Here is a 14,116-nt window from a genome sequence, read left to right on the forward strand (position 1 = left end):
TGTACCTCTCTGCAACTCTGAGAGTCCCAGCATACCTCAGGATCTAATTTACAGGCACCTAACACGATAAGCCAGTGACGAGCTGCTTGAGGCAATGCTACTGCAGGGACAGGCATAATTATGTCTATTAATTACTTTGTGCAGACAATACTTTGCAGTTAGTTCCGAACTAGCATTTCATATTCTTCTCCAGAACGGGGGAAATACTAAGAGCTGTATTTTGCATGAGTCTTCAAAAAAACATTTGGATATTTTGAATGCTTCCAAGGGGGATAAGAAACAGATTTTCCCTGATCCGTTTCATACTTATCAGCCACTTGAATGTTCAAGGGAGAATTACTATAATTACAATTTTATAGATAAACAATACTGAAGAGGGATAAATGGATAAGTTTTACAAGGCAAACAGATTTGTCTTTGTGCAGCCTGACCCACTATGCATACTTGGTTTACATCTATCAAATTCCAGTCAAGTTGAGATGAGGAGCTCTCCTTTACACAATACACAAGAAACCATGCACTACATGGAAGAGAAGCAACTATGACTCACTATCACCCGTGCTTTAATCATCAGGCTCTGGGATGTTTGGGAAGACACTCTGTTCCTCTTTTCTTTATAGTTTGCAAATAGGACAAGTAAAGGATGTTTCCCTGTAGATACACAGTACCAGTAACATTTTTCTGGGCCACATGGGTTCAAACCCTTCCAATAGCTTTTCTCACATCCTCATCTCCCACGACAATTCTCCTCTTAGTATGAGATATAGCTGATGAACCAGAAATCACCTCTGCTTCCATCTGTGAAGACCTGCAACATGCAACTGCTCCTGAAATGTGCAACTGCACGTTTACTGTGGTCAAGGTGCATCTCACCGTACCTCACCCCAATTTTGATAGGATTCAGGGATGCTTTTTGCATTTCTCACTGTTACACTGCACAGTTCCCTGCTCACTCTGAGAATTTCATTCTTAAATTAAAGATAATTTAAGAAAGCACAGGTTCTTAAAAACACAATTCTGGGCTCTAGTTGTTCACTCCAAAATGTCTAATTCTTTGTTTGTTCTTCAGGTATTCACTGTGATGAAGACATCAATGAATGTTACATGAACCCTTGCCAAAATGGTGGAATTTGTGAGAATTTTCCTGGGAATTACACTTGCCATTGCCCACCTGCAGACAAAGAAGGGATTTATTACGGCGGCTGGAACTGCACAGAAATTCTCCATGGCTGTACTGATCAGCAATGCCAAAATAATGGAATTTGTATCCCACATTTAAAAAATGGCCAACATGGATTCAGCTGCATATGCTCACCTGGATATACTGGAATACACTGTGAAACCATAACTACATTTTCTTTTCAAGGAAACAGTTTCCTTTGGTTGAAGAATCCCACGACCCCTAAAAAGGAATCTTTCTATAATGTGAACCTGAGGTTTCAGACTGTGCAACCCACAACCCTTCTGTTTCATCGAGGGGAGAAAGACACATTCGTGAAGCTGGAGTTACTGAATGGCTACTTACACTTGTCTGTGCAAGTCAAAAACCAGCCACGGGCTCTTTTGCATATTTCACATAATGTCAGTGATGGAGAATGGCATTCAGTGGAGGTAACCTTGGCAAGAGCTGTTACTCTTAATTTACTTGACAGCTCTTGTGCAGAATCATGTGTCAATAAAACTTCTGCTATGATAGATAATGATCACGTGAGGCTTGCATTTCAGAGCACATTTTTGGGCAGCTTACCAGTGGGGAACGTTAGCAGCAGCTCTCTGCTTAACATCAATAATATACATTCTACACCTTCATTTGTAGGCTGTCTTCAGGATATTGAAATAGACTTGAATGTTATTACTCCAGAGAATGCATCACCTGAATCGTCTTTAAATGTCAAGACAGGATGTACTAAAAAGGACTGGTGTGAAAACCACCCCTGTCAGAATAGGGGACGCTGCACCAACCTGTGGCTGAGTTACCACTGCGATTGCTACCGGCCTTACACAGGGCCCCACTGCTCAGCAGGTAAGATCATGCTGTTGGCATTAGTGGTTGTTCAAAACATACCGGCCTGCTTATCTCAGTGATGAACCAGCGTGTGCCTTAGGATCTCTGGAACTTATTGCCCACTGGTAAGAAAGCACAAGAGGTTAGTAGTAGCACATGTTCATTATTTTCTAGTTACTTTCCCAGGAAGGCTGCTTTTCAGCCTGACAAAAAAAAAAAAAAAGTCAGGTTAAACTGGTGGATTCTGCTCATCCAGTTTTAAAATCTTCTTAGCACTCTTAGCACTCCATAAACTCTGGAAAACTGTAGTTCACTGGAGTAAAATTTAGAAAGCAACCAAGTCACTTGGAGTTGAAGTCTTATTTTCAAAGCATTCTTTCAAAATTTTATCCTCAAGCTCTCTAGGCTTTTATAAAGAAACTCATTTAAGGCAATAATAAGCCAGCAAAAGTACTGCATGTTAAAATAAAAAAAAAAAAAAGAGAGAGAGAGAGAGATTCCAATTTTACAAAATGAATGGGATTATGCTATTAACTTAATCTGATTAGCCTGAGGAGAAGCCAGGGCTTCAGAGACCGGGACCGAGGCCCATTCATCTCAGCCAAGTACAACACAGCTCTGGGCAGCAGCTGGCAGAGGCTGCTGCTGCCAGATAACTTTGGTGACCAGAGGAAGATGTGTCCCTGTCTCAGTGAACAGAAGAGCACATCTCAGAAAACAGCCCCTTTGGCAGCGACAACCAGGGATTCAAAAGCTGGCAATGCCTGTAGCACGTTCCCTGCTAGAAGTCATCTTTCCAAGTGCAGTCCGAGGCCAAGTGGGAGGACATGAGCATGTCCCTGCACAGCTCCCTGCTGTACCACATCTGGTGCGGGAATGGCAGTGAGTAACTCTGGAGCTGTAAATAAGCACCCCTCAGGAATGTCTTGGGGTGGGCTCTGCAATCCTTCCTCAGCAAACATTTTAGGGGTTTTGAAAAATGCACAGGGCTGAGTCCTCCCTGCAGTGCCTTGCCCCTGCTTCCCCATCTGTCCCCTTACTAACCGCGCACACATGTTCAACCACAGCAAATGTTTAGGGAAGAAGAATACATACAATAATATGTAGATACACAGATAAATAAATATATATATATTTATACATATACATTTACCAAGAAATCTAAAAAATGAAGTGCCACAGCAGTGCTGTGGTCAGGTGAGAATGGACAGACTAACCTGGTGTAGGCTGGCAGGGCAGCACCGCAGCCAGGGAAGCCACACTGACCTGCACCAGCTGAACGACTGGCCCCAAGGGCCTATTGGATGTATTGCTGCAGAAAGCTGCAGCTTGAAATGCATTTCAAAATGTTCAAATACAAGTTCATTTTGTATGCTATACTTAACAGTTATCAATACTTTTCAATATTGTTTTTTTTCCCTTATTGCAAAATGACAGAGTCTGAGAGGTAATTGTAACAGACTGCTTTGAAGTCTAGCTGTAATTTATCCAAATGTTTGGAAAGCAACTTTGGAGTATAGGACAACATCTGGTAAATATGTTTGCCTCCTTATATGAAGCAAAATTAAAACCAGTCAGGGCCAGGAGAGGCTTATACTGGCATTAGAACTGTTGAGAATGATTAGAAAGTGTGCTTTTTTTTTTTTTTTCTTCTGCTGACCACAATATTCCTTGCAAATCATGGCACCATGCCATTTTGATACATAGGTTCTAGATATGTGCCATATTTAAAAGGCTGTGACAGGTTTCTTAAAAGGCAGAGCGGGGGAGACTTGTGGTAAAGGATAACGTAAGAAACGCTAGTGTCTTTTTGAAGAAAAGTTGCTGCCAAGTATTTAATTGACAAGAAGCAATATTTTCTCTACATACACAAAATAACAAACAGATGTTGACTCATTTTGATCAACATCCACATGTTGTGACCCAAGAGGTTAATATTGACCAAGGTGATGCTAGCCATCTCATCAAACAGATCAGACTGATGATATATATGTATATGTATGTATTTATAAATAGAGGGAAATACAACAAAGTAATTGTAAACATGAAATACCTCTTTGAAGACTAATGATTCATAACTCTAGCTGAAATTTTCTTTTTACTGACATGAAAAATATTTCAGTCTCTAGTACCAATATTACAGAAGAGGTATTGGCTAAAGAGGTATCATGCCTCAAAACACCCATTCCAACAAGCACATATTTCTACATACCAGATTTTTAGCAGTCATCTAAAAATAAAGGTAATCTTATGCAAAGAACCATTTTTTTTTTAATTAATTTATGAAATCATTTAGGAACAAGCAAGGGATTTTTTCCTGTCGCTAAATAATACTACTTTGCCACATAGTAGTGCAGTGTGATTATTAAGGGTCTGTTAGAGGCTTCACAGTCAGTACCCTATTTTCATTGCTTATTTTAATGTAGTCATAAAAAAAGAGTAGTGCTGCAGGCAGGAACTTGGCCTACGAGGTCTCACTCTAAGAGTTTTACTGCGCAAAAGGGGACTGACTGTTCAGCTATGTGAGCATTAAAAAAAAAAGGCTTGGTTTGTTCTTTCTATGAATTTGATATATTAAAAAATAGCTCTTGAAAGTGTTTAGGCAGGAAGTCTATAATGCTGAGGACAAGATCATGAAACTTGAAGTGTAAAAATAGAAACACTTTGTTGTGCTTTAACGAGATGATTCATCAGAATAAAATACGGTTTGGACTACATATTTGGTATCCTTACAAGTCTGAAAATCATTACTGAAAATAGAGAGTAAGGCAGGGAGACAGATGTTTTTGGTTTAATCGTTTTAATTGATAAGCAGAAAAAAATAAAATGGCTTACTCAGTCCTGCATCATTTTTCCCTGTGACACAGTAGTATTATGAGCACTCAGGAATGAGCAGGACTCAAATGAGCACGTACTGAGCTCCAGCAACAGAAAGTCTGTTGAAGAACTGGGGAGACTATGCAGGACAAAATGGGTGTGCTATTTGGAAGTTGTACACAAGAGATATTTGCTGAGCAGCTTTTGACTATTTCTGTGATTGAAATCAATGCAAAATAGAAAATCACATAGATCCAGAATTATATTAACTTCCATGGTCATCAAAGGATCAAACCAGTTTCTTTCAAAATTATCTTTCTGATGACCAATCCAGGAAAATGGAGAAATCTGTCCTTATTTAACTGTTTGAAAACACAGCATTACACAGAGCATGATAAAGGGGAAAAATATGCACAATAATATAACATCTGGTCCTGTACTGTGGCCTAATGTTACAGCCATGGAAGCCTACAGAAGTTTGGGAATAGAAGCCCTTTATGGCTGGATCAAGTCCTTATACATCCATTAATACCAGCACATCTTACTATCATAAGTAAATATTACCAAAAGTAGCTATTTGATCATTGTATTGGCTTCTTTGTCATTTAGCCCTAACTATTTTGTTTTTCTCCATTCTCTTTCTTTCTTTTTTCCCGTATCGCTAATCCCAAGAGTATATTCCGGGCCGGTTTGGATCTGAGGACTCCTCAGGCTATGCTGCTTTTTCTGTTGATGCCACTCAGAATGAAAATCTGAATATATCAATGTTTGTCCGAACACGCAAATCTTCTGGCTTGTTACTGGCTTTGAGAAACAGTACCTCTGTCTACCTAATAGTCTACTTAGAAGGTGGGAAACTCACAGTGTTAGCTCTAAATTCCACAAAATTATTAGGGAAACACTCTATGAATGATGGAAACTTCTACTTAATAATGTTAAAAATAGAACCAAGTAAGATTGAACTGTTCCAGTCCTCCCGATACCTAGGCTTTATTTCTACTCCAGTACTATCCACCCAGAGCAAGAAAATTCTTTACATCGGAGGCCTACCAGATAACAGAGAAACTAATAGAAATGGCAGGTATTTCAAAGGCTGCATCCAAGATGTAAGAGTGAATAACCAGCCACTGGAATTCTTCCCCATCACCAACTCCCAAAATTCTTTTGTCAACCGAACCCTGATCAATGTCACCCGAGGCTGCATGGGTGACAACCTCTGCAAGGTAAGAAGGACATTTTTTTGTAACATCTTCCAAGTTCGTCATGGGTAATTAAAAAATAATATTTATTACCCTTCCATACAATATTTGATAATAATGATATCTTAGGAAAATGTGTAGAAATGCTAGAAAAAAGCAGATTCTGTTACATTACATATGATGGATAGCAGCAGCAAGAGCTATTGGCATAGTAGAGAATGAAAATATTTTAAGGTTACAATACTGTTGTTCACCAATTAATTACTCTATGCAGTCTTAGCACTGGTCTTTGCTTTCCACCTGAAATAAACAGAATTATCCTTCTTGCCAAACAGTCCCATATCCTTATAGTTGTGAGTCCACCAAGATTTACTTAGGTTGTCTCTTCTCTTTCCCCATAGTCCAACCCTTGCCATAACGGTGGTGTATGCTATTCACTCTGGGATGACTTCACTTGCACATGTCCCCCTAATACAGCAGGGAAAGCATGCGAGGAAGTTAAGTGGTGTGAGCTTGGGCCCTGTCCTCAAGAAGCACAATGCCAGCTGGTGCACCAAGGATTTGAATGTAGGTACATTTCAGTTATTCCTGTCATCTCTTGAGGTTAGAAACAACTGAAATTGTCATCAGCATTTCCATAAAACTCAATATTCACTTTTTTCAAGGTTCATTTAAATGCTATTTCTATATTATAATAATAATCATGTTAATTGTAAGTAGAGTCAAGTTAATTGGAAAATTCTGCCCTACCAAACACAGGCATTTTCAGACAGACCCCATGACACAGACACTGATGTTTGCACGACCTTCACATTTGACTTTTTCAACATAACTTGTCAAGGTTGCAGAATAGATCACTACACCACCAGAGTGCAAGTGTACCCCACATCCCTGTACTGCAAAGAGATAAGAGGATATCTAGTGTTGGATTAACCTTAGGATGTTCTCTATCCTCTTGAAAACACAAGCTACATGACATACTTTGTATCACTTGATTATTCTTTAATGTTAAAGAAAGATGATAAAGAAATGTTTGAAGGAAGTCACCCTAATGTCAGCAGTACAGCTATTAAACCAGTATCTTTGTAAGAAGCACTTGCATTACAGGCAATATATTAATTTGAAAAGTAATGGCCATTGGCTGTCTTAAGAACATTAGCCACCCTTAATGCCTTCATTCGCCACCTTGAACTGAAGCAGAATTTAAAAGGCAAGGAAGGATTAGGAAGAAATATTTTGTCCTTTTTTCCTTTTTAAATTTATATATATATAATTATTATAATATATAATAATATTATATATTATATATATATATATTATTTTTTTTTTTACTATTAAAGGAAGTCTTAATGATGCTGTGAAGGAAGATAAATACACAAAGTCTGATGGAAGCTGTTAAAATGTCTGACATTCTTCATGTCATGACTCTTAGGAATGAGAAGGTTGGTCAGCAAAAGATTTATACCATAGACAATTAAGAAGCAGATCAGTATCAATTTTCATTGAGATTGTTAGAATCAGCACTGCATCACTTGTTAAAATTAACAGCTGAAATTAAAATAATTACTGAAATTAAAATAATGGCACCTTCTATAACAGACATATTTAATGACAACATCAAATATGATCAAATATGTTCTCTCATAAAATTCACTATTGCATTTTAATAAAACATGAACTCCAACTATGAAAAAAAAAAAAAAGAGAGAAGCTAGACAGAAGAAGCTGAAGTGGGGAGCATCAAGTAACCACAAAACCTTATGCCCAGTGGCACAACTAAGAGTAAAAGCACATCCAGATGCCTAGCTGTGGTCAGGATTTAAAAGGATTTCAGCAGGAGTATTTTAGCTTTTAAGCTTAAAAACAGCTAAAACAGCTTTGTGAAATGTTTAAAAAAGTCAGAAATAATTTTTGAAAAGCTCTGAGTTTAATTTTTGGTATGGTTTCCTTAGGGGAAACCTCTCTTGTGAGAAAGACTGCATTAGTATTGGGATAGACAGTCACTGAGCAGTACAATAATTCATGGTGCTTATTGCCTGCATCGTTGGGAGGTTTCAGGTAAATTGCTTTAGCATTTACTCTGCAGTGAATGGCAAGTTCTCATCTGCTGCTGCTCCCCAGCCATAATCTTGCACTGGGGTTCCCCGGGGTTCTTTTTCCTGAGATTTACTGAGCCCAGAGAAAGCTCAGAATTCCACCTTACCTCAGTGCTGGGATCTTGCAGAGCTAAATTTGTCTTAAGTACAAGCAGAAGACATTCCTCCTGTCTTTCCTCCCTGTCTATAATCCTCATAAATCTCAGAATGTGCAAATTTACAGTCCACTGAGTTAGTGCATTTTAGTAGAAACCATGTTAATGAAAGATGTCAAATACCTTTGTGAAGACGTCCATAAAACTGCCATAATGCTGCCCATCAATTTTCACTCACAGCAGCATAAACCGAGTCCTCTGCTGCCCTCCCAGTCCCGCCAGCGCAGGCTCAGTGCCGGCAGCGAGGCTGCGGCAGCCTGCACGCAGCGGGAGAAGCTGGCTTTAAGCACAACAGGCACGACTTCCCACATCGATTTTGAAGTGGCTTTTTGCCAACTGACTTCAATGAGAGTCATCCTTTTTGCATCAGTGAGAGTAGATTGGGATCCAACCAAATACTTTCTAAAACCTCTTAATGCCTTATCTAAGAAAAGAGGCATTGAGAACAAAGGTTCACCCAGTGCTGGTCCCTCATGGGGAAAAACTAGTTGCTGATGCATATGGAACAAATACAGACAAACACGTCTCCTTTGGAAAAACTCTCTCAGCCTCAGGTCTGAGCTGTATACAGTCATGGTCAACTCCTCTGCCTAAGGAAGAACAAGAGATAACACCAACGAAGCAGAGAAGTGCAAGGAAATAGTACCTATCATTTCCTACCTATTGACTACAAATGTGAATACAGGAACTGATATTGTAGACGAGTACTACAATGAGAAGAGATACCTAATAGCTAAATACTTTTTCAATCTTAATATACTCATGCAACTAACATAATCATTTAACCTCTTCCCAAAATACCATTTAAAATAATATCAGTATGGTTACATCTGTCAGATTTGGCTATGTCCATAAAAGCCTATAAAAAGCTATTGAGCCCCATCAGCCTTGCTGACCTGGTCTTTTGCTATTATTTCTTTGCTAAGTGCCCGAGATGGGCTCCCCTCGTAAGAAGAAGCAGGGCCCAACTAGTACCTATGGTTGCGTATTTCCATAGGTTCTTTTACTACTGATAATTCTGATTTACCTTACAGTAAATAGGGCCAGTCCCCCTTCTCAAGTCACAGAGAAAATGCACTCAAAGCTCCAGAAATAGAGCTTCAGGTGACACAAAGCCACACAACTCCTGTGGCACCAGGGACACTGGTGCTGGCACTGCCCTGTAACCTCTGTGGCTGTAAGAGGCAAGCAAGGATCACTGAAACACTGGTGGAATTTGGTTGTTTTTCAGCAGATACAAAAGGAATTCAATGACAGGGAGCATGGGGGCACTGAAGAGATATTGTCCACACATATTGTTTTAAAGCTGGCCTGGTTTTTCAATTATTATCTTTGCACAGGTCTTGCTAACGCAGTGTTTAGCGGCCGAAGCAGCGCGATATTTTACAGAAGCAATGGAAAAATCAGCAGAGACCTCACCAATATCATATTTGGCTTTCGAACTAGGGACACAGATGTGATACTTCTGTATGCAGAGAAGGAGCCAGAGTTTGTTACCATCAGTATTCACCACTCCAAACTACTCTTCCAGCTGCAAAGCGGCAACAGCTTTTATAAGCTGACCCTCTCTAGTTCACTGCCTGTGAGCGATGGGAAGTGGCATCAGGTGACGGTCTCTATGGTGGAGCCCCTGTCCCAGTTTTCGAGGTGGCACATTGATATAGATGACAAGAAAGACACTGCAACCAGCGCAACTGCCACAGGAAGCCTCAACTTTTTAAGAGAAGAGACAGACATCTATGTGGCTGACAAGGCTTTTGACAGTCTGGATGGCCTGCGAGGATGTATGAGCACCATAGAAATCAGTGGCATTTATCTCTCCTACTTCGAAAATGCTGCTGTCCACACTAAAAAACCTCAGGAGGAACAATTTCTCAAAATATCTGCAAACCCTACTCTTACTGGCTGTTTGCAGGTGGATGCCTGCAGCTCAGATCCCTGTATGCACGAGGGGACATGCGAAGACTTCTACACCTCCTACCGCTGCGTGTGTGCCCAGGGATGGACCGGCACCCACTGTGAGACCAACATCGATGAATGCTTTTCCAACCCCTGCGTTCATGGAAACTGCACGGACAGGATTGCCTCTTACGAGTGCGTTTGTGAACCTGGCTACACAGGGTTAAACTGCGAAGAGGACATAGACAACTGCCGTGGCCACCAGTGTGCTAACGGGGCCACTTGCATAGATGGGGTTAATGGATACTCGTGCCTGTGTGCTAGCAACTTCACCGGAAAACTTTGCAGGTAATATGAACTAGGAAGGTCCAAATGATTTTTTATGTTGTCATCTGAGGGATTACTACACCACTGATGCTCCCATTTCAATGCACATCAAATACAGACTTGTATTTTATACTATGCGTCAATTTACATATTAATTGTGGCTGCAGAATTGATATATAAAGAATCTACAGTACAGAAAGCTTTAGAAATCAGTTAGACGTGGATCAGTTGGAAGATGCCTTATATTGTCCCAATATGCTCTATCTTGTATGTTAGATCCCTCTTTTGAGTTCTTCTAAGATATCTGGGTGTCACACAGACCCAAGCCACTAACCCAGGCAGAGCACTGCCCCTTTTTTTGTTTTTCCTAAAAAGCGATGAATCATTAACTTGCCAGAAAATCCTTGAGGAGGCAAACCCCAATTCAGGCAGTTAAGTATGAGTAACACACACACACTGTGTGAGCCTCAGGCTCCAGCTCCTGCTGTCTATCCACAGACAGTGCACCACTGCTCCCAACCCAGCCTCACAGCACAGGCAGCGGCCATCCCCCAGCACTCGCCTGTGACCACACAGCCATGGGGTTTCCTTGCCAGGGGGAGAACCAAGGAGGCACCAGGTGTGTGCAGCTCCACGGCTGGGTGGTCAACCCATTTGCATTGGGCAGTATTTGCCAGCAGGAGCACTGTGCCTTCTGTTTGGAGACTCACAGTGCTAGGTTCTGCATGCAGACAACAAATCTGCAAGGTAGATCTCAATATTTTCCACTAAAGCAATGGCCTAGACTCAAAGGAGAAGGTGAGCACAAGCACAAGACATCCAGAAGTGGACAAGGAATGAGCAAATAACAACTGCCATTGCTTTCTTATTTATCTAGGTACAGAAAATTACCGCATACAGTTTGTGGGAATGAAGACAAAAATCTTACCTGTTTCAATTACGGCAACTGTACTGATCTCAGCGGTGAGCTGGCGTGTGTGTGCCTGCCAGGATTTGCTGGAGAACGGTGAGATGCTTCACTGTGTGGAGCAATTCCTCCAAAAGCTGTTCCAGAAGGGTCTAGAGTGTACCATCTACTGGGGAATCACCCTCCTGCAGAAATACAAAGTTGGTTTTCAAATGCAGCAGTTTCTTGCTGCAGTGCCTTTGAGGTCCCCAAAGTATAGCACTGAGACAAGAATCACAAATTAATGCAGGGAGGGTCATTCCAATACAGCACCACCAATTCCAGGACAAGCCATTATTCCTTAGCTGGCATCTTACACTTTCTTCCACGTGCCTGTTCTTTGGATTCCATGCCAATTTTGTATATGGCAAAGAAGAATGTTATCTTTTCATGTATGGACACACATAAATGCACATATCCTGCTCATATATAAAAATCAGCTACAGTATAGTGATACAAGAATATGCAAAGCTGTTTGTTTTTCACACATATCCACTGTGAATATACAGTCTATTCTACAGGGATGGCATGACATGAAATACTTGTTGGTATTGCAGCTTTTTATTTATTTTTTTATTTTTTATTTTATTTTTTACTGAATGCCAAAATACAAAAACAGGATTATTATTTAAAAGTCAAGCTGAGAAGTACTTTTTACATCTTATAGTGTAGTCTGAAGCAGAGAGACCATCATCCTTTCCCACAGCAAAATGTGTGTCATATAGCAGATTGCCACAATTCACTCTTAACCCCTTGTTTGTTGTCTACAAAAGGCTTGGGAATAAGGAAGCTTGATGGCCTCAGTGCATCACGTGCTGTAAAAACATAGAAGGACATTGTCCCAGTCATAAGATAGCCTGAGGTAACAGCACCTTTCTGGGTAGTAAGAAAGGGAATGCAGAACAGAAACAGAAAATGAATGGCTTTCACTCTTAGTGAAATTAGCATTACATTTTAGTACAATATCCAAAGCTTCAATAGCACCAAGCTATGCTGGCACTGAAAGTACAAAGCAATTTTCAACAAAAGGTTTTAATTCTCTCAAAACTTATTAATCCATGGACTTTGTGGAAACAGTACAGTAAGCCATAAAGGACGGATGAAATGAAAGTTTCCACCCACTCAATGCTCTGTGTGGTTGTCAGACACATCTGTGCTGTACTGTTTAACTCAGCCAGAAGGTCTGTGTGCCATGCCACAACAGTTAAAAAAAGGTTAAAAAATAAAATAATAGTAAAAAAAATAATAATAAAAGCATATTCTCGGGCAATTCTTTGGTGTGTATTTTTCTCAGGACTTTGAGGTAGAGGGAAAGTGTTTTTTCCTTCTTCCTTTCCCTGCCAGACAACGTGCTAACTACAGCTTTGGGAATGAGCCTTGCTTACATCCATCCCACTGGCTGGCAATAATCTCTATTTTATAGTTCCCATGATCCTCATATTGAGCAGCAGCCTTGTACCAAGCACACTGCACTATAACTGACTATCACAGCAAGGCATTCTTCTCCAATGTCTAAAATCGACTATTTGTCCTCTTTACCTCCAGGCTGCCGCACCATAAACCAGAAGTATTTCTGCATTTGCAGAAGTTAGTACACCAAATGAGAAAATTTCACCTCAAACACAAGACTTCTTTTTTTCAGAACAACTTCAAATACGTCAGTTAATAAGAAAAATCAAAGCAAAACCCTTTGGTATATTTATTGATTAGACTGATAAAGCAGGCATATTCCTTTAAAGACAATATTTCATCCCTAAGAAAGCCACTGATGTACAATATAGAGAAAACAGTGTCTTTCCATGTCAATCACTTGATAATATATGGAAAGGGAAATGTGAAAAGATTACTCTTCATTAAGGGAGATATTGCTGTCTCTTGAAAACAGTTTATTCCTTGAATCCAGGCCAGGATTATCAAAAATATCTAATTACCTACTTCACATCTTCCAGAAGTTCAGTTGAATTCAGGCATCTCATGCCCTGGACTATTTTGTTTTCTAGTCGTTTTTCAGTTTTGCATAGGTTAATTTCATAGCTATACAATTTTTACATATTGAATTAATACTTTAATTTCAGCTTTTTAAAGAATGTGAATGTAATTTGTCATTGGAAGAAGTGGTGGAAACTTTTTCATGTATTAACTAAGAAAACGAGCTAAGCACATTTAATATAAAGAACAGCTCTTCTCTAATGTAACACAGTTTATTGGGTGGTTATAAATATGACTGAACAAAGCAATTCCTTATAATTTCATGCATTCTACTTCAAGGGTGAACATAACTCTTTATCTGGAAAAAATAGGAGTGACCATTAGCATTATTTTAAGAAAATGAGGTAGGGAATTAAGGGGGAAGCTTTGCCAGAGCAGAAAGGCACCAACTCATTACTTGTTTCCAAAAAATCTCACACATTTTTCGTTAATGTTCAATTAGTTGCTTTAAGAAATTAAGAGCTCGGGTTTCCTTTCTCATCAAAATTAACTCAAAAGCATGCAATGATACATATTTAAGCTTCTAAAACATTACTCTGCATCTCCTTTTCTTACCATTTTCGATGCCCATGTCCTCAGAGAGACTGGGTAGGAGATTGCGCCGGGCATCTAATGGCATTTCTAATTGAGAAAAAAAAAAGCAAGTGAGTATTCCCAGAGGCACTCTGTTGTGAAAAAAAATA

General features: G+C 39.8%; 1 protein-coding gene across 2 annotated transcripts in view; it reads left to right on the plus strand.

Annotated features, from left to right (window-relative positions):
* CRB1 (crumbs cell polarity complex component 1) overlaps positions 1–14,116 on the plus strand; it is a 102,538-nt gene that overhangs the window by 61,706 nt on the left and 26,716 nt on the right. For both annotated transcript variants that reach the window (XM_068689861.1, XM_068689860.1), the window contains exons 6-10: positions 1,070–2,023; positions 5,495–6,045; positions 6,423–6,588; positions 9,613–10,519; positions 11,376–11,504. In XM_068689861.1, the coding sequence (XP_068545962.1) occupies positions 1,070–2,023; positions 5,495–6,045; positions 6,423–6,588; positions 9,613–10,519; positions 11,376–11,504 (2,707 nt within the window). The remainder of the gene's footprint in view (positions 1–1,069; positions 2,024–5,494; positions 6,046–6,422; positions 6,589–9,612; positions 10,520–11,375; positions 11,505–14,116) is intronic.

The sequence above is a fragment of the Anas acuta genome, chromosome 8 (genome assembly GCF_963932015.1).
Source record: "Anas acuta chromosome 8, bAnaAcu1.1, whole genome shotgun sequence".
In the NCBI taxonomy this organism is placed as follows: domain Eukaryota; kingdom Metazoa; phylum Chordata; class Aves; order Anseriformes; family Anatidae; genus Anas; species Anas acuta.